A 23,932-nucleotide genomic window follows, 5' to 3' on the forward strand; every position below is an offset into this window, starting at 1 on the left:
GGTGTTCCTGACAGTGGAAGACATGAGCTCTACGACAAACTTGTTAGCCAAAGAGAAAGACAAGAGGAAGATGGCAAGGCCTAGTAGCGTGCTACTTGAGATTCACTCAACGCACTTCGCTTCATTGGCGGCGGAGGTGGCGGCGGCTTCTTCGCCCTCGATGGAGGTGGTGGCGGAGGTGCCTTCTTGCCGCCGTTGGTCGCCTGCTCACCCGCCTGGGACCAACTCGCTGCTCGCGACATGACGCCGCCGCGCCCACTGCCAACAGATGACGAGGTATCGGGGCTAGGCGGCGATCGATCACGGTCACGTCTATATCCGTTTCCGTTGGATGGCGCATAATCGTCTTCGTAGTCGTCAGCAAACGTGTTCTGTTGGCTGGCGCTAGCTTGTCGGACTGGACGGAGATTTGTTCGGCCGGAGGATATGACGGAGGAATCAGTGGGGACGCGGGACAGTCGGCGGGCAGGGGAGTCGTCTCGGTAGCCATTGTTGTTCTCGTAAGTCGAAGTGCGGCTAAGAGAGGGGCGTAGGGAGTAGCCACCGGGCGACTGCTCAGGGCCAGGGGAGCGGCTTCGCTGGGACGAAAGCTTAGGAATGGTCATGCGAGCGGGCTCAGGCTCGGGTTCTTCTTCGACTGGGTTGAAGCGCTCTGCGTAGCCGTGTGCGGTATTGGATCGGGAGCGCGCGGGGCGGCTAGGCATAGCCCTGGTGTCCCTGTGTCATGTGTCAGAAATGTGCTAGGTCTTATGCTGATCGAAATGTCCTCACCTAGCCGGCCATTCCCGCTTGACGTTGAGCAGAATCTCACGACAGCGGTCGTAGTAGCTCAGTTCTGCCTCGAGGAAAGCAGTCAGGTCCTGGACCATGTCGACTTCCGACTCCTTGATGTCCTGCATCCTCCGGAAGACCTCTTCGCTGGTCTCCTCGTATTTGGCCTTTTGGGCACGTAGTTCCTCCTCCATGCGGAAGTCTTCCTTCTTCGTCTTCTGCATCTTGGCGAGGGAGGTGTCGTAGGCCAGACGGCGTGTCTCGAGCTTCTTGCGGGTAGACTGAGACAAATTAGCTTCCATGCCCGCAATTGTTCTGATGCCGCCGTACCTGGTACTCCTTCATCTGAATCAAGGAGCGTTCAAGACCCTCGAGCCATGATGACGTAGCCCCTTGGACATACGTCTCCTGTACTCGCGCCAGACGTTCGTTTGCTCGACCCAGTGCTGCTGATAGTTAGTACGCAGACAGGTGCGATTGGCGTGGAAACGCACAAGACAGGCAATTGCCAAACTCCGAGTCGGGCTCAAAGTCCTCGCCGTGGGTCACCATGGAGGAACCCAGATGGCCACCTGGTAGCTGCTTCTCCTTGTCGGCGCCCTCTGCGCGCTTGGAGAGCGACTTGACGTAGACAGCCATTGCGCCGTGCATCTTGTCCATGCCTGGAAAGTGTCAGTATGCGAGGCTGGTGCTGCTGCAGGGCTCGGATTCGTGCATACCCTCATGACGCAGGTTCATTTCCACTTCGAGCGCCTTGAACTCGTCGGAGAGACCAGTGCGGGCCTCTGCGCCCATCTTCTCGTTGGTCCATTGCTTCAGGCGGTCGAATTTCTTGTTGATGTTCATGATTGCGGTGCGGTGTGCGTGGGTGTCGTAGGGAAGTGTGCAAGCAGCAGAATGACGAGGGGGCTGCGGCGTGCGTAACAAGATATGGGCCGTGTGCAGGGTACAGCTATCGATACCACCAGGGAGGCAGGCGCGGGACGATCAACACCCGGCGACAGAGACCAAGTGGTGCAAAAGGAGGGAAAAGAGGAATGGATGCCGCGAGATAGTAGATAGTAGAAAGTAGAAGTCAGGAGGAGAGTTCGCAATGGCGGGCGTCCTACGGCAAAAGTTGAGAGCCAACGCGTGTCAATATACAGCAGCAGGCTAAGCAGGCGCGACCCTGACCCATTATTCCAGAAACCACAGACCGTCTAGGTGCCCTCCAACGGCGATCAGCGTCGCCCAAAGACGCGGCCCAGCCAGTCCTGACACAGCGGGACGACATGTCGCTATTCCGGGGTTTGCCGCCCTAATGCTTCCGCCGGGCGCCCCATCTACTCACCACAGCCAACCCCTCCACTATCGCCTTTTGTAGGCATGCCCCCCGTTTCACCCGTCTTGCCATACATTGCCCACCGTTCTATTCCTGGCAGCCTCCGTCATGGTTTGCGCAATCACACTCCATCTCATGGATGCTGAGTTTCACCCTCGCCACCGTACCAAGGAAGCGTCTTTCTTAGCTACTCTCCATTCTCTGCCCGACTTCACCGAGCAAATCACCGGAATCAGCAGTAGGCTCCTGTTCGGATCCTCTCCTATCGCGCAGCAATGGGGATTCGATAGACCTACAGAAGCGCATGTTGGCTGTCTAGTGCGCCGTCCAGACTCTTCAATATGCAGCCATAAAGGACGCGAACCCAATCTCCTTCCCTTATCAGGTCAAGCGGTCTTTTCGGCAAGCGCGATATATCACCTGGCCTCTGAAAGCAACGCGATATAGCTGGAAAGCAATCCTTCTACAGTGTAAGCTACCTTGGCATATGCAGTCAATGTGCTCGCCATCTCACACGACTGCACTGCGAACATCTGCTCATCACGGTTCCGGCGTTTGTTCATGTCAAAACACTTCTATCGTATTGTATTCATTACTCACGAGATCAATAAAGACTGACAGGAAATCGAGACAACATGTCCTAATTTGCCTCGAGACGATTACCTTTCAGCTCGCCCCGCCATACAAACCGCGTGCACGTGACTTGACAAGCGCCGTCTCTTCGGCCAGCTGGAACTTCAACCTCAAGTTCGCGTCTCTCCTCAGCCAAGGCAACACCACTTCAACTGCGCTCTCGCATTCGCTTGTATTTCGCGCAGTCGGCTTCTTTCGGCGCATTGTTTGCCCAAACTAGGTTTCTTTATTCCAAAAAGTCCCGTCCGTCTCAAATCACACGAACGAATTTGATTCATTTCTGATCGCGCTACATCATCGCGCAATGGTTCCATTGCTAGAGAAGGTGCCGTGAGGACGTTTACCACAAGGAGTGGACAGACAGACATGCGCTGCAACTTCAGGACTGGGCGGACTAGCCCGAAGTTGCGACGAAAAGCGCGACGCACATGGGCGCGCTTGCAGCCAACACGTAACGCTCGCGAACTCGAAGAAACCCCCAGTACTCCTATGAGTATTTTACCCGGTGTCGCCTTCCTTTCATCTACTTGACATCTGTTGTGACGCCTATACAAGTCAAGAGGAGGATCGAATGGGCAGAGGCTGACCTATGCTTATGAGCAACACCAGGGCATCTGTGGAAGGTCTCGCGCTTTGGTCGCGACTTTGGCATGTCCACTTGTCGAGCGTTCCCCCGCCCGATCAGCGCTTTCAAAGGGACCTACCGGCCACATCAGCACAACCGCCCTAAACCTGAAAACCGCCATTCCGCAGTGGAGCGCATTCAAGGAACGAAAGCCTGACACAACTCAATCTCGCCGGTACACTTGCACCCCGAAATGTGATTGCGCGTCTCTAATCATGTCTTAAACAAGTGCCCTCGACCCCCGTCTGGGCCGGAACAGAGCATCAAAAAGCAATGGTAGGATACTTATAAGCCGCTGACTTTCTTAACAACAGCATTACGAGTTGGGGGAGATGCGGCCATACGATCGACTTGTGAGCAGGAGGTTATGGTGGAAGCTGTGGTGAAGAGACGGCACGCTTGATAGCTGCCCTTGGCCGTGGTCTCACTATATGCGAATTGAGATATTGCTGTAGCACTTCGCGAACATCACGTATATAGCCGAATCAAACTCCCAGACTACAGAAGTTGCCCTGATCCCATCGCTGCTCTGATATTGCTACCTTTTGACGCTTGTTTTGTCAAACAAAGATGCCCTGGTGAACGTGTTCATTGTCCTGCATTACAGGGACCCAATCAGTCGATCTTTGGGCTAGCGAAAGTAGCATTACCTCATGCCTACCTAACCGTGCTCTGTTCGTAGTTCCTCTCCTCGTCCCGCAACTGCAGCCGCAACTACCACCACCAACATCAACCCCCAAACACCACCAACCATGGCCGATTCCGATTCTTCGCTATCCTCTGCGCCCCCGACCGACGACGAGATGGAGGTCGAGGTTTCAGAAGCAAGCGCTGCAAAGGCCGTACCTCAGAAAAAGAAGAAGAAGAATGGCACAATCTTGACCTTTTTCAAGCATCGCTCGCCCTCGCCGCCTCCAAGGAAACGAGCGCCTTCTCCACCGCATGAGGCCGTACCAGAGGATAATCCAGACATTGCTGTACGTGTTGGACGCGTCCGTCGCGTCGTGACGCGCCGCATTGCACCGCAATCGCGCATAAATCCTCCACCCAGACATCGCTAATGCCATGCGCTATAGTTCATTGTAATGTTTCGGTCGCGCTTCAACGAAGCCTTTCCTCGCGGTTCGCCTCACGTAGGGCCTCAAGACATCGAACAGGGTGTCGCGGAGGAGACGCCGTCCGCCGATGTCGAAGGCTTACTATGCGCCCTGCTTGGGCTCGTCCTCAATCGCAAGAAACCTGTCGAGTCAGTCTGACCCCTTTGCCCTTTACAAAGACATATTCTCCGGTCGCGTAGGCCTTACAGAGCGGATGGCATAGTGCACGCGCTGACAGGTTGTGTGTTCTACAGGAAGGGTCACTACGGTCGCGCCCTCGAAGAGGCCATCCAAACCCAAAAGTCACAATGGCCCACCAAATGGACTGGCAACCCCCTCAGTGGCGGTCGCAACTTCAACACAATGATAGCAGAAGAACGGGTAAGTCGCCGTCTATCCTGATCTCGCCAGATGCTAACTTTCGCCCAGATCACCCTCCTCCACTCTCTCTGCCTCTGGAGCCTCAACCAAAACGAGCAAGTCAAGGTCATGATCAATACCGCATACAAGTCTCGCACTACCAAGGACAAACAAGATACAAATATCCCGTTGTCGGTACAAGCGTGGGGTCGCGATGGTGACAAGCGCCGGTACTACCTGGTGGAAGGGCAGAATGACACCCACTTTCGCATCTACCGCGAGAGCGATCCCAAGCTCAAGAACGTACAGTGGATCAGTGTCGCTGGCTCGATCGATGAGCTAAGAGCGCTTGCGACGAAGCTGGAGGAAGTGGACGGACACAAAGAGGCCAAGGCACTCGGCGAGCGCATGCTCAACGCTGTGCCACGGTTCGAGGCTTCAGAAAACGTATGCCCTCGTTCCTTCTACACATCGTCTTGTGCTAATGTCCATGCAGAAACGCAAGCGACGGGAGTACACCCGTCAGCGCAAAGACGCTTTCACGCGCCCAGAACTCGGTTTCTCCCTATACGAAGGCCGCACCCGTGGCAAGCGCCAACGATATACGTTCGACGAAGAGGACGACTTCGACTCGGACAATACATCTGTACGTCGGTCAGGGCGGCAATCAGGCCGCGACACACCCGCTGCGCCTTCTGGTCCTACTGTCACCGCTAGCGGCCGACAGGTCCGCTCTCGAGCAACAGGTTTATACGGTGAGACACTACTTAGTGGACAAGCCACCGACCACCCATCGCCTGCAACTGGCGATTACGTACGGTCTGATGTGTCGGAGGAGCCTGGCCCTGGCCGATCAACCCGCGCCGCCAACAGGGGCACTACCAACGGCCGCTCACTGAACCGGACAGTAGATTCCGAAGATGATGAGGATGCGACATCTTGGGACGGTGGAGATGATGACGAGGAAGAGCCAGATCAGATGGAGCTCGACGATGATGAAGACGATGCGGCGGAGAATTCGTCAGATGAAGAGGAGGAACCGCACAGCCTCATGGTCACTCTGCGTTACCGGAAAGGCGCAACTGATGGCTCTGCTGCTCCCGACCAAGACGCACCCATGGCAAACGGCGTGGACCACGATGCTACTGCTGCGACAGTAGCCGACACAGGCGCGCCAAAACAGCCTGAGGTTGCGCCTGCTCCAGAACCCTCAGCCCCTACATCCGAGCCCAGTTCTACCACGAACGGGATCTCCCAACCCGTCATCCCCGTCGCAAACCAACAGCTTCCTACAGGCAACCCAGAAGCGCTCCCCAAACTCGATGGCTTCTTCTCCGCCCCAACGCCGCCGTACAGCGCCCCCGAAGAAGCACCAAAACACCAGGCTCCCGTCGACGTCCCTACCAACTCTTATGAAGCACCCCCGCCACCACAACATCCCACACCCGCTCCTACCGCCAGCTGGCAATAGATCTGCCTGCGCACTTAATCAAGCCGTTTTCTCATGCATGCTACACATCATCTCCCAAATCCCGTGTGCGGCTGTCTTTGATTCAATTTTACCAACCTTTTTCTTTGCTTGTCCTGTCCCTGTCATAGCTAGAGAAAGACAGATACCCATGGCGTTTTCCATTTCTTTACCTCCTGTACCTGAAGATGGGAGGTGAGATTAAGGTGTTGTCTCTCGTTAGGTTAGCGTTGTGTTAGGATACGTACGGGCATCGGATGTCTACAGTTGTATCGGGTGTTGCTCATGAGTGGTAGACAATGGCACTTTTACACGAAGGGAATGATTGCCTGGGTGGCTGGGATACAGATACTCGGTGTGCACTGAGGGATGTGTAGGAGGAGAAGTTCAATGGATGCAACTTGTGTTGTCATTATGAGCAGCTGTGCGATTGTGTTGTGATGCTTCTTGTGAACCAGGTACATTGACAGTATTGTGAGCTTCGCTAAATATGAAGCTCACGATACTGTCAATGTACCTGGGCATACGTCTTGCTTCAGGCACATCTGGTCCATACCTAATCAAATAGATTTGGACTTGATGCGCCGAAAGCAAGACGTATGCTTTCGCTCCACAACGCCGTCGCCGCCGCTGCTGGTATTATATACATTCAGTCATGTCATCGTACAAATATCTGTCCACATCACCTCGGTAAAGCGCCTGGTATGGCTCCCGCGATGCCCGTCGTAGTCCGGCTCTGCAGTTTCGGTCTCCCCGACCCCTTGGGCCGGTCTCTCTGCTCGCCCCGCCACCGCATGCCGTCTTCCCGGGTATTTCTACTCTGGCTACGAGAGTCTGTTGCGCTGGGTTTCCTAACCCCAGCTCTGATCTCCGCCTCTCGCATCTTCTGGCCTTCTGCTTCTATGCGCTCTTCTAGGGTGGCGTTCTCGGCGATGGGGCTGGGGATGAAGGATGTTGAGCCGGGAGCTGTGCCGTTTCCTTCCATGACGGCGATTTCGTCGTCCTCATCTTCTTCGTTCTCGCCGGCTGCTGCGTCGGCATCTTCTGTGGCGCCGCCTCGTGTGTTGTGTTTGCGGGGCCAGAGTGATGGGAGCACGATTTGCTGGAAGCGCGGTTCTACGGCTCGTTCGTCGAACCAGGCGTGTACGCGGGATTCGATGAGCTGGGCGATTTTGGGTACGTCTTGAAGTCGTGATCGCGAACCGACTAGGGAACGCACGGAGAGGTCGAGGCGGTAGTCGTCTAGGAAGGTGAAGGCTAATGTCGTGGGACGGTGTGGTGGGGCACCTGATGAGGATGCTGGGCGGCTCGGCGAGGAACCTCGGTGCGTATTTGATGTTGGCGATGGCATGGGCGCTGTGGTTGGTGGAGGCGAGGACGAGGGTATGAAGGACACGGCGAGGGTTCCTGAGAATCGTACAATGCTCACAGCGAGCGCGACTGGCAAGACTGCGGACATGGGTTTCGGCCAGTTCAGGTTCAGTGTCGTCTCTACGCCGATGGTAATGACATCGCTTAGATCAACGTCCATTCGCGCTTGCAGTCTCTCCTTCTCATCTGTATTGCCTGGCCCGTACCAGAATCCATCTTCTGCTGGCATGACTCGGCAGTTGCTGAAGATGGGGAATTCATCACCCAATGCTATCTCCGTCACCCTAATCTCGCCAATCCAGTCCGGCTTGCTGCCCGTGTTCAAGATGTCGGTGAGCGAAGTAAGGATTGCATCGTCCTGGCGTGCATCGGCTCTCAGCTGTGCGATTGTTTGCGCAATGAGCACATTGAACCAGTCTAAGCTCTCCGGTTGGTGTCCCTTTACGTTGTAATACGTCTTCGCGAGGATAGTCTGTATGCTTGGGCCTCCCCTGCTCTCCTCGCCTTTTCGTATTATACTTCTCGATGGTTTATGGCGTAAGGAGAGAGACGTCGAGTTTGCACGCGTTCTCAATTGCTTATACGACTGTTGGTGGGCCAAGGTTCGAGCTCGCCGGAGCGAGTTGAGATGCAATGCGCGGTCGTCGGCGGACGGTGGCTCTCCGAAGATGAAGAACTTTATGAAGCAGAACATCAAAATCGCAATCGAGAGCTGGCCGAGTAGGAAACCTTGTGTGAAGGAGAGTCTGTAGTAAGTTAGCGGGGTCTCTGCATTTGATGGGCAACTGTACGATGACGAGCCGCCCTGTGTAACGGGCAGCGCCACGGGCGTGGGCACTGCTTTGACCATAGTCGCGACTGAAGAGTTGCTACCGCGTTGACAATTGCATGTTGGGTGTGGATGGTGATTTCGAGCAGAGGCTGAAAGACGTAATTGTGCATCGGGACCTTGGAAGGATGCCGACCTAGCCATATCGATAAGCCTCCTAATCACTCCACGCCCATCTCCGCAGCCCCGAGGTCTCCCCAGACTCAGACCCGCGACGAGGCACAACTCTACCTAGGATGCCCCTTCTCTCCAAGGTCGTCACCTTCAGGACCCCCACCAACCGCGCCGCTGCCATCAAGGCGAACAGAGTTATCCGATCCATCAAGAGCCGATACCGCGCCCAGGCCTTCCTGTTCCTCGCGTACCACTTCTTCCTCACGTCGCCTATGCACCTCGACATCTTCATCATGTTCTTCATCCTCGTCAGCAACTTCATGAACCGGCAACAGGCCTTTCCCAGCCAATTGGTCATCGAGGGGCTCCGCTTTCTGATCGACGAGAGGAGGTTCATCATGCCTTGAGTGCTAGTTCTACCAAGCCTCACTTCCGACGCGATACGGAAATACCCTGGATTACTCGCGTACACATACCAAGTGCGCGACGTGGCTTCGTTGCCCCTTCACCTGAACCAGACGGAGATAGCGGCAGTTGCAAGTCCGATTGGTTGCCAAGCTCCCCACCTCTGGACCAGTTCACGATCGCATACCATTGTAGCGTCTTCAACCTCCTTATGGATTTCGATACCCAAAGTCAGAGCCTCTCGCCAGGCGCTGCAACTCACAACCCCAATCTCATCCTTCCAGCAACTTGCGACCCACCATCTGAACATAATCCGCCCAAGCGAGCAGTATGGATAGTAGGTCATCAAGCATGTTGCCTTGATCTCGATAGCTAACATCTTCTGTAGGTCTTCGGAGCGACCGGTCACATGGGACGATCCCTCGTTCGAGCGATACTAGCGCACGGCGACCAATGCACCGCGGTGGGATGGACCGAAGAGAACACACCTGAACAGATGGATAAGTGGAAGAACAGAAACTGCTTGGGTTTACTATGCGACGTGAGAGTGCGCGAGACAGTGGATCAGGTCATCAGGAAGAGCATCGAATACTGGGGCCAGGTGGATGTCATAGCGAACAGCACCGGCTACGGCGTCATAGCAGCATGCGAGGACCAGGACGAGTACGACCTGCGCAATCAATTCACCACAAACTTTCTCGGAACGCTACACATCTTGCAACTCTCCCTCCCCTACTTTCGCTCACAAAACTCCGGTCGATACCTCATATTCTCATCCACGGCAGGAGCCCTTGGCGTGCCTGGCCTCGGCCCGTACTGTGCGACCAAGTACGCCGTGGAAGGGCTCATAGAGTCGATGTTGTACGAAGTCGATATCTTCAACATCAAAGCAACACTGGTTGAGCCTGGACATGTTCGATTGGACGAGCCAGATGACAACATATTACCACCCAGCTATACTTCGATGCCCGTTCCAGGAACAGGTCCGCCGAAGCCGAAACGTTACGGTCATTTCTTCGTGAAACCGAACCCCAGCGAGCCCTACTCGGGACTGACAAGCCCCGCGCAACACGCGCGACGGATGGTACAGTGGCTGAACGACAGACAACCGGTGAGCGCTGTAAAGAGCGCAGAGTTGGTGTGGCAACTGGGTCATTGCAGCTATCCTCCGTTGCGCTTGATTCTGGGTAGCTACGCCGTGGAAAGTATTCGCGACAGACTGAAGAGTATCACTGAAGAGGTAGGCATCATCGTTCGTGTGCTGCGTCTAACATATTGACTCTTCGCAGATCGAGGACTGGAAACATCTTTCGTTCCCTGTTTCAATGCCTCCGGAGGAAGAGGACGGAAAAGATAACCTCAAAGAGGAGCAGGAGCAAGACGATGAACAGATGCAGGACTGAAGAGAAACTTCCGCTATTGGTACAACTTACGCGCGGAATCCCCATGCTTGTACCCGATTATACAGATACCACAACTTCGAATCACATCGCTTAAATAAAATGCGACAAACGACACATCAGCTTTTTGAACGTTTACAGTATTGCGATGTGGTTACTCTTCCCATGGATATGTCGAGATAAACGAAGCCAATCCTTTCTCGGCTTATAGCCATCGCAATTGGGTCAGCTCGCTTCGCATGCTGTGCCACCTTGATCTATATGTATAACGGATTTGAGAACACGCGATGCGAACTTGTTTGCTGCTTCCTTTGTTGCACGAGGTTTGCTTGTTACTCACTTACCGTGCTTTCCACATTCATCTATTACTACATCTCGTCCCTTCCACCGTTTGGAATCTTTCGATTCCACGCCAGACTGCTATCATGGACAACGAAATCCGACCGACCTGGCAGTCCCCGAATTTCACTCCCAATTTTCCTGGGACTGAGCGAGATAGCTGGAAAACCGCGCCAGGCACACCGAGAGAAGACTTCATATGCAACATTGACGCTATTTCAGAGGAATGCGAAACACATTCCAGCGATGTTAAGAAGTCGAGTAGGGAGCCATACATACCGAGGCGGGAGTGCAACGAAAAGTCTGAATATGCTGAACATAATTCAGATATCGACGGCATCGACTGGAGACCTGGCTTCAAAAACCAGTTTCCATGGATCGGCTTTGCGGGACTTGTCGTCATCTTTGTGGCAACTGCTACGGCTGTGATCATTCTGGTGTCCTCGCACAAGAAGCGCGTCAAGGACTGGCCGTTTACAAGGCAAGTCTAACAGGTACACCTTGAATCGGGTCGCGACTAATGGAACAGTTTCCCTGCTCAGCCCAACGTCCTTCTCAATATCGCGAACCAGATCCAGAATCTGGGGTTGATCACTCTGGTCAGCCATGGACTGGCGATCGCGTGGTGGAGAACAGCCTTGCGCGGTAGCTCTCTCCGCGTGTTACATAAGAATCATGCATATTCCTACAGCTTCTACGCGATTGTTACCTCCGGCAGGTACTTCAACCTGGTCGCCCTTGCCGCGCTTATGACCAAATTCGCTGTCGTCGATAGCACTCTCTTCCAAAAAGCGACCAGGACAATCGTAACTCAGCAAAAGGAGTACGCCAATTCCACCATGACTGGATGGGTTGAGAGAGACTGGCCTGCGAATTTTGGCGGGATACCGGGGGCAGATGGTCATATCAAGACGGTGGATGCGGCATGGGCCAGCGTCTTGGATGCATACAACGGCAAGCTCGCCAATAGCAAGGTGCACGATTCCCTCAATGACACGGCATCTTTCTTCGATTGTCCCTATAGACAGGAATGCAGTGGTGCTATCGAAGGCTTAGGCTTTGCGTTCGATTGCACCACCGAATACGAAGATGTCGACTATGGGCTACGGCAGTGGGAGAGATCTGAATCTTTCGGCACACCTCATTTGTTGTGGGATGTCAAATTTAGACCATCATGGGCAAGCGAAACCAAGACATACGCCAGTATCGAACTTGAGATGCGGTATGTCGACAGCCACGCTGGGGAGGACGAGCATTCCTGTCCAGGGACCATGAATATCCGCACATGCGATATTAGGCCCGCAGTTGTTCGGTACCCCTTTACGGTCATGGTACCAAGTAAAGAAGAACTAGACGGCGGAAATATCGTTACACATGTCAAGTTCTTCAATGACGACCGGTTCTGGAGTACCGGTACTAACCTGAACGATATCACCCAAATCGACGACTTGAAGGTGCTGAATACCGCCAAGCTCAACGAGTACTTCAACGAGACCTCTACTGTCGGAGCATTGGCCTACATCATGAACAACCTCTACGAATCCTCCGCAAATATCAGCCACGGTTCCACTTGGGACATCGTCGCGCGAGGCGCATCAGCTCAATCCATCTTCTACGCTGAATCAGATGAAGCAGAGGACCGCTGCTGGTACAACATTAAGAAACCTGGTCGAGATGACCCTACCATCGAGCTCTTGCGCAAACTCAATACCTTGAGTTTCGTAACCTCTCTGTACATCAAAGGCGCACCCACAACCGATGTAGACGAACGCAAAGCCCTCGGCATGGCCAGCCAAAACATTACCATATCCGTCACCGGCATCGTAGAAGAATACCTCACCTCCTCCGCCTACGTCTTCGGCGCCCTCGCAGCAACCTTCATCACCGTCATACTCGTCCTACCCGTCTACTGGGGTTTCTGGCAACTCGGTCGCAAAGTCACTCTAGGTCCACTAGAGATCTCACAAGCATTCGGTGCGCCCATCATCGCGCCCGACAAGATGAAAGCATACCACGGCGACTTCGACCAGGTGCTTGAAGATGTTGGAGACAGGGGAGTGCAGTATGGGCAGCTCAGCAATGCGCCGCCGGGGCAGATGGGACTTGCGGAGCCGGAGAGGGTGGTTGTGCCCAAGGCTAGTCATCGGTGGCGGGTTAGTGGGCAGAGGGAGAACAGGAGAATTGGGCTGGCTGCAGTCTTTGGAGGTGCGGTCGCTGCTACCATGTCGGGCAATGCGAGGGATTGAGTGTGATCTGATGAAGTGTCGTGGGTAATACGAGTGCGAGGCAAGGGCGAGTCTGTGCAGTCGTCCGGATTGCAGTATCTGATAATCAACGGATAATGACTTAATGTATAATACAGGAAGGCGAATGCAGTAAGATAATGATGCAAGCGCAAAAAGACTACCTCCAGCTGCACAGGTTCCAAGTTCTTGTCATCTCGTCTGCCACGCTTCGCATCCCGCTGCTAGTGCGGGAGGGCCGGCGCTAGCCTCGCTTACGGCCACGTTCCAATCACGTGTGCTCATCACCAGCTCAAAAACATACTCTTTCCACCACAACGCCGCCAGGACGTGTACATTGGCAAAAAGAAAGATGTGTGTGTGGTGCATCGGCCGGGAATCGAACCCGGGGCTAGCCGAAACTGTCCTGCGGAGGATGGCAACGGCTAATTTTACCACTAAACCACCGATGCGGAGGCGGAGACCAGAGAACTGGGCTGCTTGATGGAAAGCTGGGCAAATTGATTGAATATATTGCAATTGTTCAAACAGTGACGAGTAGTTGGGTCGTCTGGATAGGAGAAAAGGTCAACTTTCCAGAGTTTGGTCCCACTCCCATGCATCCTGATTAGCTGTGTGGGTCGGACAAGGCGTTCGCCGAATTCGGGCAAGGCTGGGCTTGTTACGCCTAACACCAGATGTGTGTCCGCTCTACATGTCTCTTCCATCAAGCGATAGGTTCAGTCTCTCCGATTACCACCTCTATTCGCCAATGAATACACCCAAGAGCAATTAAAGCCACAACCAGTTCGGAATGAGACTGTCTTCCACACATTAGCACGCAGTTCACATGGCCAGTATGGCAGATGTAGTGCGTTGAGATTACCTAGGTAGTACTAGGCTGACACGTGTGGTATATATGATACGACTCCAGCCGCTAGTAGAGAGAAGGTAGCGGCAGGAAGACATTCGACTAGAGATCGGCACTCAATGGCGGCTGTATGAGAGGCGGGAGGCGCACTCATTGCCGATGTGGAAATCTTCCGGAGTGCGGGGACATTATCTACATGCAATCAATTCTCCGACGCTTGAACGTTTCAGCCCTTGTACGCCGCAACACCAAGACAATGTACATTAAACGTGACCCAGCCGCCAGAGGAAGGTAGCATATCTGGCTGGATACGAATCATCGCGAGTGGAAAGGATTGAACGATGCTCTCCTACGCGTGGGACAATATCCCAGCTTATCAACCCACCTACCTAATGAGGCCGAACGACCGCCCTTAATTGCAGCCACTACAGCAGTAAAGGTGTGCGTGGTAATCAGCGGTGGAGATTTACCATGAAAGACCACGTGGTATATCATTGGGTATGCCGCAGCAGCCCTCATCGCTGTAAGCCCTGAACAGCGCCGACAACCACAGCTCTTGATCCAACCCAAGAAACTACACCCACGATCATGCAGTTCTCTCTTCTCCTCGTCGCGGCGTATGCCTGCACCGCCTCCGCACGCCTGTCCTGGTCCTTGGCAAAAGCGTCCAACCCCACCGCCGACCAAAGAGACGCATACATTAAGATCGAAGCTGCAATGACAAAGGCCGTCGCTCGCTATGAGAAGTACTCCGACGCAAACAAGACGATTCGTGTGGCCTACGCCCCGGGTGTCCCTACTGCCGAGGCGAACTACAACGGCGATCTACGATTCGGCTCCAACCGCGCTTACATGACGGAAAGGACTGCGATGCATGAGATAAGCCACACGCTAGGAGTCGGCCAGACAGCGGCTTTTGACAGAAAGTGTGCTGCAGGCGACTGGCGCACGGCACTATCCCTGATCAGGAGCTTCGATGGAGCAAATGCGAAGATTAACTGCGGTGGTGGACACTTCTGGCCATACGGTATGACAAAAACGCGATGTTCCAACTGTACGTGAAACATAGACTGACTTGCCACGTCGATAATTCAGGCCTGAACTATGATACTGAGTGGAGCGAGACGAATGCAAACCGGCATGTGCAGTTGATTGAGGCTATGCTGACTGACGGGATGTGAGGTGGTTGTTTTCCAGTATACTGTTACAATTTAGCGTTTATACAATGCGAACGAGCCCCGATCAATCATTGTGCTACCATCGTTTACCAACTGAAGTGCTCCGTTGTCTTCCAACCTGCCGCAGACCATGCGGATAGGGCAACGATACATGTTTGAGTTTCCTCGCCGTCTATTGCTTCAACTTCCAGACGCTAATCATGTCGTCGCCGCGACTTTGTTTGAAAGAGACTGGGGGCTTCCAATACACAACCCTTTCGAACGAGCCCTGCTCCTTTCCTGTTCCGAGAAGATTGCCGGAGTCGTCGAACAGGCCATCAGCACCATCGGCTAGAAGGTTCCAGTGTACACCGTTCAGACCCCATGGCGGACCTTGAGCTTTCAGAGGCTTCCACATTGGAAATTCGAGGCACACGAGAACACCAGTTGGCGACAAAAGGCTCTTCATGCGATCGGCCCAATCTCTTCGCATCTCAGGAAGCAGGGCACACAGAAACTTGATCGACGTTATTAGCACTCGTTAGGAGCATGTCGGTCGGGACTCTTTGCATGCCGAACGTACTGTATAGTCGTAGATTAGATCGAAACCCTGGAAATCAGGTCCGAAATGAGCCTCGAATCCCTTTTGGAAGAAATCGCCGAGCACGACGTCAGCGACATGGCCAGCTGAAGGATCTAGATGAGATTTGACGTTCTCGTTGGCGGTATCCACTGCTCCTTGGGAAATTTCTAGACCCCATGTCCTGAAGCCATGACGTGCTAATAGCGCCACATCATGCCCCTTACCGCAGCCCTAATGCACGATGAGCCTCTTGTCAAGTACGCTCGTTACGAGACACCTACAGGCACAAATGCCTTCAACTGCCGTTGACTCTGGTCTCGGAACAGCGTCTCGCGATAAGGGTGTTCTTCAAGGAACATAGTCAGAGCAGGCGAAGCTTGGCCCCGATCCCACAGATCCTGTTCCTTCTGTTCCCACAGTTTGGCCCACCCGTCGCTCTGTGCATCCCGGGTGCTGGAACCGTTAGTTGTGGCTACGGAAGTGGCGGCACGTGGCGCTCCTTACCTGTAGCCATCAAAGTGGGAGACCAAGCGGGTCCTGTTTTCAGCAAACTGGGTTTCGGAACTCATGGTGCAGGTGCGGAAGGATGCAAGGATTCAGGATGTCACGGCAAAGCCTGGAAGCCGGTTCAGTGGTGATAGAGATCTGTTGATCCATGCGCCACGCTAACCTCGTGCCTGACGCTACCTGGCTGGAGACAGCGCATCCTTGACGTCACCCCACATTTTTACCAACAACACCAGTAACTTGCTTCGGGATACTTGCCTGCCCAATCGCGCGAGCTTGTGGTCTTTCGCACCCATCGATAGTGAGCCAGATACGGTAGGGTTTTAGGGTTACGGCTGTGCGGCTTAGAGCACGACCGGGGCGTGGCTATGGTAGTGCTGAGAACAACATCTCGTTGCATAGATCCAATATCGGAGTTAAGCACAGGCTATGTGCCTACCGACCCACATGGACACTACTGGACACAGCCGTTCTTGCCACTACGGCTAGCCAATAAAGACTATGCGGGAAGTCACTGCGTTGTGACGCCACAGCCTTGGGGACTTCAAGATTAACTTTGCTAGCCGACATCCGAATGATATTACCCGACTTCCTGCTTCCTCGCTTCAAAAGCCACATCTTGGCCATTCATAGGCCAAGACTTTGGAGTTGAACGTCATAGGGGCGCAGTAGGGAGAACAAGAATAGAGCTTTGCGCCTGGCAGCTGGTTCCGAGATGCCGTTTGGCTCCGCGAGAGCCACTCGGAGCTTGAGTCGTTGCAGTGCACTCGCTCACCGTTCCAATGCGCTGGCGCGTAGCACTTTCCATGAATCTTGGAGGGATGCCACTTGCGGCTCTACAAGAGTCACGGCAGGCGCACTCTCTTAGTATGAGTTCCGAAGCTTAGTGAGCGCCATACTCCTTCTCCTTCTCATCTCTCTGTCGGAGACTTATACCAGCACCCATGGGTCGCCTTCTCCTAAACTCAGTTCCACACAGCGCGCGGACTCTATACTATCTGTGTTACCGGGTCGCTGTTGTATTCTTCATACTTGCCCTATTCCAGCAACAACATCTGTACCTCACTAGTCGACAAGCACTCTTGGAAAAGTACTCTGCGACCAACTTCAACTCCCACAACGAAGGAGACCTACAGGCTCGATCTTGGCAACCCGATGACGAAAGTTCGAAGTTGGAAGAAGAGCTAATAGCAAACCGGGCGTCTTGGAAAGTGCTTGGCGAGGGCTGGGAGGGCAAGGTGTTCGCCTACGGAGACTCGGTTATCAAGACGTTCACACCAGGGCGGAGTCCATTCCGAAATTGCGCGCCAGATGCGTCCAAATGGCCAACGGAAATACCCGCATCACTACAATTTGGGGGTTCCGCTGCCGACGATGCGAACGCGACGAAGAACGGCTTCCTTCCCGTGAGAGCACATTTCATGGCTTCTACAACGCCTGGCGAACCGGCCGAGTGGCACCTCGTCACCCCTCTGCTCAAAGGCGGAAATCTTCGTTCACTTGCCAACAAACTGTCGTCGGAAGAAACGCCTATGGCTTATAGTCAGGTTGATGGACGCTATCGGCCAGCCTTCAACCAACTACTTGAGAATCTGGGTACTTTACACCGTGCAGGCTACTGTCACGATGATATCAAGCCAGCGAACATCTTTGTTCAAGACGAGTCCCACTGGGCAATCGGCGACTTGGGCAACATACGAGAAGTGTCACACCCCTACCACTCGTCGCGTATCTGGAAAGACAACGACCAGCTAGGGGATTGCCGCGCAAACGATGTGCTACGGGCTTTGCAGACATACCTGAAGTTTATCCAGTCTTCTGTTGCCGATGAAGACGACTTCAATGCAGCCTTGTATAAAGGCCAGACACCCTTGAGCAGACTCTTTTGGTGGACACTTGCCGATACACCACATATGAGTGCCAATGAACTTCGTCAACGTTCCCTTTCCGAGCACCCTTTAGCGGAGACAAAGGTGGATGACAGAGTCCCTGTACCTGCGCAACCTCATGCTTTTCTGAGCCTGTTCCCCGAGCGCGAGGCGGTCAAGCGGGCCACTGACCATGCACTTATGACACGGATGGACGAGAGAAGCGTACGACTTTGGGGCATGGTGTGGTTGTTCGGCGTGCCCCAGCCGGATCTTTGTTGAGCGACTTTTAGCGGTTTGTGGAGTTTGATACCCGAGGTACACGGCGTTTTATTACTACCTAATGAATTGATTCTTCATTTTTCCGGCAGAGAAGCAGGTTCCAAATTGTCTGGTGTTACAAAGTTTATCTGATGAAAGTGAAGAACTCCTGTTGCATCGGGTATCAGCCATCTTGGCAAGAACAATCTCCCACACGTTGTTTCCTGCATTGCAGTCAGTTTGGCTCCCGTTTGGTGGAGGGCACACCGCTTACCTGTAATACATGATCTCACCACCAGGGGCAGTCGTCGTAATCAATACCGCCGCCGGCGAAATCACCGTTCTGGTAACTCGTGTACGTCGTCCTTGCCCTGTTTATGCGGTCTTTCTCGTCCTTAACCACAGCTTCGAGCTCTTCCCTGTCAAGCTTATTATGTTTCTTGACATATTCGTAGACCTGGTACAGCGAGAACTTCTTCGCCTTTGTCTTTGTGTTCTCGTTGACCTTGTATTCGACACCAGCGTCGACGAGTTCCTGAGCCGTGACCTTCCACCACTTCCTGAGGTACTTCTCTTGCATGTAGAGATGGTACTTGCCACTCTTGAATCGCAATGGAGCACTGGAAACAGGAGGCAACGCTCCACTAGCTCTGCGTTCTGCGTTCCACTGGTCGATGGCTCTCCGGATGATGTGATCGCGTGGTAGGTTTCTGCAGCAATCGCTGGATATCCATCCAAGGTACTGTTCGTCGAAGCGACTGATGTGCGCTAGTGTGTTCCCCCTGTGCTTCCCGGTTTGAATGAAGTAACTGTGCAGAGGGTTCCTGCGCGCGGACTCCGCGTCTGGAGATTGCTCGTTGATGTATTCGCGTTGTACGTCGAAAGACCCGGGGCCTTTACCCCGCCCGGCGTTGTTCCTTGGTGACGCGCCATAAGGCGAGCTGCGGTAGCCCTGGGTATGGCTCTTCTGCGGTGCCCGACCGTGGTAAGACATGGTAGATGTAGTTGGTAGTGTAGTGTGAAAGTACTTTTGCAAAAAGAGGAAATGATGGTGGGTACGAAAGAAATGGTAGCGAGCGCGCGTCCAGATAATCCTTCTCTCTCCACCTGAACCAGTGACGCCTGCGGAACCGGAGAAAGTACCGACAGCGAAGTTTCGCGATCACCGTTGGTGCTTATCGATAAGGCACGTGTTCACGCGTCTCCCGAGGTCCAACCGTAAGAGGAATAGACTCCTCACATTGAGATATCCAACCTTGGAAGGAACGTGGTTTGCAGTCCTGGTCAGACTGCTTCCGCTACCATTGAGCACACATACCGATTTACAAGTCGAATGACTCCAAATGACACTTCTCGGGGTGCTTCTAGACAGCCTCCGTTGTGGCGAACCACTTCGCTGCATCAAATGACTGGTCTTGAGGTCTGCTTTCGTTTTGAGCGAGTGCTGTGGTAGCAATAACCATGGCGAGGATCTTCGTACAAAGTGCACGAATGAACAGTATCTCCTTGGGAAGGAAATGGAAAAGAACAGCCAGCCTGCGTCATCGCATACAGCAGTCAGTTTGGGCTTCAAAAGATGCTGTAGCAGGTGCAGTCATGCAATTTGCAACTACAGCTGTAGTCCTACCAGTCATTGCTCCTACGACCTTTGTTTTGCTAGTCAAACCTGCCCATTGCCGGATGGGAAGTATTTGCAGGTATCCGCTCTGTGACACGTCATCTGTCCAATGAACTGTACCTAGACGGTACCGCCGTCGAATTCTTTGTACTCATTCACAGTACATAGCATATGATCACGAGACGAAATTGTGTCCGCAGTAGCGAATAGCAGCTGTTATATGCATGCGGTGAGTGACATGCGGTGAGGAAGTCTTCAGAAAACGAGGCGGGTAACGGACCGGGGTGAAGCTTGTATGAGTCGCGTGGCTTGGGCGGCTAGCGTGCGGATCATGACATCGCCAACACCACCCTCCGTCCTCCTGTTGAACACGACCCTCAACGTCGATTTTGTTTATGGCGACTCACGAGAGCACTTGGCAATGATCAAAGGCAACGGTACTTGCGGGAATGGCACCAGCGACCCCAACGACCCTTACGGCACGCGCCGGCCGCAGCGCGCTTTCCACCTCCAAGTCTCCCTCTCCGCCGCGCTTGGCCTAGTGGCCTTCCTGGCCTTTTGCGTGCGTACTCGCAGTATTGTCTTCCGACCTACCTGCTGACTGGTCATATTAGTTCCTTCGCCCACGATGGAAAGGCCTCTACTCTGCGCGCAAGAAGCAGAACAACCTCGCGACATCGCTGCCCGACCTTCCCGATAGCTTCTTCGGCTGGGTTATACCGTTATGGAGGATCACCGACGAGCAGGTGCTCGCCTCAGCCGGTCTCGACGCCTACGTATACCTCGCTTTCTTCAAGATGGCTATCAAGTTCCTGCTGGTCACGCTGTTCTTTGCGTTAGCCGTCATCAAACCAGTCCACGACACACATCAGGACAAGGAGGGAAAGAAGTCTTCGATTGACAAGAAGCCCAGTCTTGAGCGCATTGAAATACGAAGCACACTTTCGACATTTGCCTCCGGCTACGAACAATACACCGACTATCTGTGGATGTATCTTGTATTCGTGTACCTCTTCACCGCCCTCATAATGTACTTGATCGTTTCGGAAACGAGGAGGATAATCGATGTCCGGCAAGAGTATCTGGGAAGCCAGACTACCATCACCGACCGGACCATCAGATTATCTGGTATTCCTATCGACCTACGGTCCGAGGACAAGATCAAGGACTTCATTATGGATCTCGGCATCGGCAAGGTCGAGAGCGTGACACTTTGCAGGAACTGGAAAGAGCTTGACGACAAAGTCGTCGAGAGACAAGCTGTCTTGCGGAAATTGGAGGAGGCCTGGACTGTTCATCTTGGAAGCCGAAGCGTGGAACGAAGCTTGGAGACTCTTCCGGTGGTCCAGCCACATCCGCCACAACATACTGAGGATAGCGGCAACGAGGAGAGCGAGACGAGCCACTTCCTGAGCGACGCAGAACGAGACCCTGGCCACATCAGCCCTTATGCGCAGCAGCGCCCGACAGCGAAGATCTGGTACGGCCGCTTCAAGCTGAGATATAAGAGGGTAGATGCCATTGACTACTATGAAGAGAAACTGCGCGGACTCGACGACGATATTCGGGCGCTGCGCAAGAAAGAATTCGAGCCGACTCCGTTGGCGTTTGTGACTATGGACAGCGTTGCAAGTGCGCAAATGGCCATCCAGGCTGTGCTCGACCCTTCGCCACTACAGCTCTTGGCCCACACAAGTCCGGCACCACAGGACGTAGTTTGGTCAAACACATATTTGTCTCGCGGCCAAAGAATGTTTCGATCTTGGTCGATTACGATCGCTATTGGTGTATTGAGCGTCTTCTGGACAGTCCTGTTCGTACCTATCGCCGGTGCTTTGAACACGTGCTCCATTCAAGAGGTACTGCCCGGTCTGGCAAATCTGCTGCACGAGCACCCTAACCTCGAGGTTCTTTTCAACAATCAACTCCCTACGTTGGCAGTCTCTCTGATCAACGTGCTTGTACCGTTTTTGTACGATTGTAAGTGTGCCAGCCGTCAACAGTCAATGTCTGCCATGTTAACACTCTTTAGGGCTTGCCAACAAGCAAGGGATGATCTCACAGGGCGATGTTGAGCTTTCAGTAATTTCGAAGAACTTCTTCTTCGTCTTCTTCAACTTCTTCATTCTCTTCACCATACTGGGAACTGCTTCCGGTTTCCTGGCGATGCTTGAACGCTTCGCCGAGAAGCTTACAAGCGCTACGCAAATTGCATACGCCTTGGCTACATCGCTCTCTAATCTACTCGGCTTTTACACCAACTTCATCATCCTTCAAGGATTCGGATTGTTCCCATTCCGACTTTTGGAGTTTGGAGCCCTTTCTCTGTACCCGGTCTATCTGATTGGCGCCAAGACTCCAAGAGATTACGCCGAACTGGTACAACCACCGGTCTTCAGTTACGGGTTTTTCTTGCCGCAAACTATCTTGATCTTCATCATCTGTATCGTCTACAGTGTGTTGCAAGACTCATGGATGGTTCTGCTCACTGGCTTGGCCTATTTCATGATCGGACACTTTGTGCACAAGTATCAACTCTTGTATGCAATGGAGCACAGACAACACTCGACTGGCAAAGGCTGGACAATGATGTGTGACCGCGTTCTCGTCGGTGTCGTACTGTTCCAAATCACTGTGGCTGGTCAACTGGCTCTGAAGAAGGCGTTCAAACGGGCCGTCATGGTAGCGCCGCTCGTAGTCTGCACACTGTGGTTCCTTGTTGTGTTTGCGCGCACTTATCGGCCACTGATGAAGTTCATCGCTTTACGGAGCCTGCGAAGTCCGGAACAATCGGAGCTTGGACGCGACGTTCAAGAAGAAGCGGTTGCCAACGGGCAAGCAGGCAGACTTACACTAGATGAAGCCCGTGAACGTGGCCTGCGGTTCCAGAACCCTAGTATCATCATGCCTTTGGATGATGTATGGCTACTACAGAAACATGGAAGGCCTCAGAACGGATCTCATGGATCTGGGACCGATGATGCTAATGGCAGCTGGGAATAGCCCAAGCGCACTTTCCTCGACAAGTTTAGGGATGTTCCTTCTTGTATGCATCGGACATCCTTACCACCTTGTATAGTCGTCGTTCTTTCCTGGTTTGTGTTTGTTGATACCCACTACCGCAATGAATTTGGTTATGTTCTTACCCCGTTGTACCTCACGTTCTTCACCCACTCACCGCAGGCACTTCTGACGCGACACCCATACCACGCCACGCATTCTTTCGTCATTCGAAAGGAGTCACATCCTCTGAACTGGCTAACACTCCTCTGGTCTCCTTCCTGGTCATTATTATCAGCAACTCACCTTGAACCAACGGTGCACCTCCATCACGGGGGTGCTTCAATCACGTCTTCTCAGATATACCTTTCGCGTGGGGTGGCGGAAACCAAGTCCGAATCAGCGCTTCCTATCATCCAACTCGAACCTTTTCGGGTAGCCTCATTCTCGGAATTGCCAACCACGCGCATACTGTCTCTCACTCCGCCCCGTTCCCGCCGCGAACAAATGTCTCACGCAATGGACTACGCAATGACGACCCCACTCTTGGCTGACGCAACCCTATCGCAGACGAATCCATTGGACGAAGCCACCCCAAGCAATACAAGCAAAGCGCAATCGCCAGCCCCAAGACGCTCCGAAGTTCTTCGCCATGTCTTTCCTCGACCTTCACGAACCCGTATCCCTCATAGTCGCAAGACCTTACCTCGAGTTGCCAAAGCTGACCGTTCCAATACTGCTCTCGCATCCCGTCTACAATCTAGGCCGCGAGTGGCCTTTCACAGATACATCACTTCGCTCTTCGGTAGCGCCGCAGATCGTAATGTGATAGCAGACAGTCCGGAAGCAAGATCGCGAGCATCCAGCTTTGGGTCCAGACCGGGGTCCTCGTTATACGGCTCAGTACCCAGCCTAGACATGGTCTCGCCTGCCACATTCATGTTCAGTGGACCAAGCCTCCGCTCCGTAGGGTCTTACAGCGACTCGTTGTCTCGCCTTCCCAGTCTCGCAGAAACTAATAGCGACGTACAACTACTACGACGAGCGCGGACCGACTCATTTTCAATGCTCGACAGTGCCAGCATCATTGAGGATGCAATCCTGGAGCCCGG

General features: G+C 53.5%; 10 protein-coding genes and 1 non-coding gene across 11 annotated transcripts; 6 read left to right on the top strand and 5 right to left on the bottom strand.

Annotated features, from left to right (window-relative positions):
• Positions 1-80: 80 nt before the first annotated feature.
• Positions 81-1,617, bottom strand: J4E88_006614 (uncharacterized protein; the record flags this gene model as incomplete). Its single annotated transcript, XM_049400238.1, has 5 exons — positions 81-717; positions 772-1,052; positions 1,102-1,217; positions 1,266-1,433; positions 1,491-1,617. 5 exons carry the CDS (start codon positions 1,615-1,617, stop codon positions 81-83), a joined length of 1,329 nt encoding a protein of 442 aa, XP_049253857.1.
• Positions 1,618-4,102: 2,485 nt separating this feature from the next.
• J4E88_006615 (uncharacterized protein) lies at positions 4,103-6,278 on the top strand (the record flags this gene model as incomplete). The annotated part of the gene is made up of 5 exons (XM_049400239.1): positions 4,103-4,327; positions 4,427-4,596; positions 4,702-4,828; positions 4,877-5,254; positions 5,304-6,278. 5 exons carry the CDS (start codon positions 4,103-4,105, stop codon positions 6,276-6,278), a joined length of 1,875 nt encoding a protein of 624 aa, XP_049253858.1.
• Positions 6,279-6,957: 679 nt separating this feature from the next.
• MMM1 (ERMES complex subunit mmm1) lies at positions 6,958-8,496 on the bottom strand (the record flags this gene model as incomplete). The annotated part of the gene is made up of 2 exons (XM_049400240.1): positions 6,958-8,392; positions 8,438-8,496. 2 exons carry the CDS (start codon positions 8,494-8,496, stop codon positions 6,958-6,960), a joined length of 1,494 nt encoding a protein of 497 aa, XP_049253859.1.
• A 215-nt stretch (positions 8,497-8,711) lies between these two features.
• Positions 8,712-10,397, top strand: J4E88_006617 (uncharacterized protein; the record flags this gene model as incomplete). Its single annotated transcript, XM_049400241.1, has 4 exons — positions 8,712-8,980; positions 9,190-9,331; positions 9,383-10,234; positions 10,284-10,397. The coding sequence occupies 4 exons, from the start codon at positions 8,712-8,714 to the stop codon at positions 10,395-10,397; spliced, it is 1,377 nt and encodes a 458-aa protein (XP_049253860.1).
• Positions 10,398-10,819: 422 nt separating this feature from the next.
• J4E88_006618 (uncharacterized protein) lies at positions 10,820-12,979 on the top strand (the record flags this gene model as incomplete). The annotated part of the gene is made up of 2 exons (XM_049400242.1): positions 10,820-11,205; positions 11,425-12,979. 2 exons carry the CDS (start codon positions 10,820-10,822, stop codon positions 12,977-12,979), a joined length of 1,941 nt encoding a protein of 646 aa, XP_049253861.1.
• A 361-nt stretch (positions 12,980-13,340) lies between these two features.
• Positions 13,341-13,428, bottom strand: J4E88_006619. Its single transcript has one exon. It is a non-coding gene; the product is annotated as a tRNA-Gly (tRNA).
• Positions 13,429-14,414: 986 nt separating this feature from the next.
• J4E88_006620 (uncharacterized protein) lies at positions 14,415-15,007 on the top strand (the record flags this gene model as incomplete). The annotated part of the gene is made up of 2 exons (XM_049400243.1): positions 14,415-14,853; positions 14,922-15,007. The coding sequence occupies 2 exons, from the start codon at positions 14,415-14,417 to the stop codon at positions 15,005-15,007; spliced, it is 525 nt and encodes a 174-aa protein (XP_049253862.1).
• Positions 15,008-15,176: 169 nt separating this feature from the next.
• J4E88_006621 (uncharacterized protein) lies at positions 15,177-16,135 on the bottom strand (the record flags this gene model as incomplete). Its single annotated transcript, XM_049400244.1, has 4 exons — positions 15,177-15,500; positions 15,567-15,797; positions 15,848-16,019; positions 16,071-16,135. The coding sequence occupies 4 exons, from the start codon at positions 16,133-16,135 to the stop codon at positions 15,177-15,179; spliced, it is 792 nt and encodes a 263-aa protein (XP_049253863.1).
• An 882-nt stretch (positions 16,136-17,017) lies between these two features.
• Positions 17,018-18,223, top strand: J4E88_006622 (uncharacterized protein; the record flags this gene model as incomplete). The annotated part of the gene is made up of 1 exon (XM_049400245.1): positions 17,018-18,223. One exon carries the CDS (start codon positions 17,018-17,020, stop codon positions 18,221-18,223), a length of 1,206 nt encoding a protein of 401 aa, XP_049253864.1.
• Positions 18,224-18,491: 268 nt separating this feature from the next.
• On the bottom strand, positions 18,492-19,196 carry J4E88_006623 (uncharacterized protein; the record flags this gene model as incomplete). The annotated part of the gene is made up of 1 exon (XM_049400246.1): positions 18,492-19,196. The coding sequence occupies one exon, from the start codon at positions 19,194-19,196 to the stop codon at positions 18,492-18,494; it is 705 nt and encodes a 234-aa protein (XP_049253865.1).
• A 955-nt stretch (positions 19,197-20,151) lies between these two features.
• J4E88_006624 (uncharacterized protein) lies at positions 20,152-22,823 on the top strand (the record flags this gene model as incomplete). The annotated part of the gene is made up of 3 exons (XM_049400247.1): positions 20,152-20,382; positions 20,435-21,800; positions 21,853-22,823. The coding sequence occupies 3 exons, from the start codon at positions 20,152-20,154 to the stop codon at positions 22,821-22,823; spliced, it is 2,568 nt and encodes an 855-aa protein (XP_049253866.1).
• Positions 22,824-23,932: the final 1,109 nt, after the last annotated feature.

Source organism: Alternaria novae-zelandiae (assembly GCF_023758075.1).
Source record: "Alternaria novae-zelandiae strain BMP 2774 chromosome Unknown scaffold_13, whole genome shotgun sequence".
In the NCBI taxonomy this organism is placed as follows: Eukaryota; Fungi; Ascomycota; class Dothideomycetes; order Pleosporales; family Pleosporaceae; genus Alternaria; species Alternaria novae-zelandiae.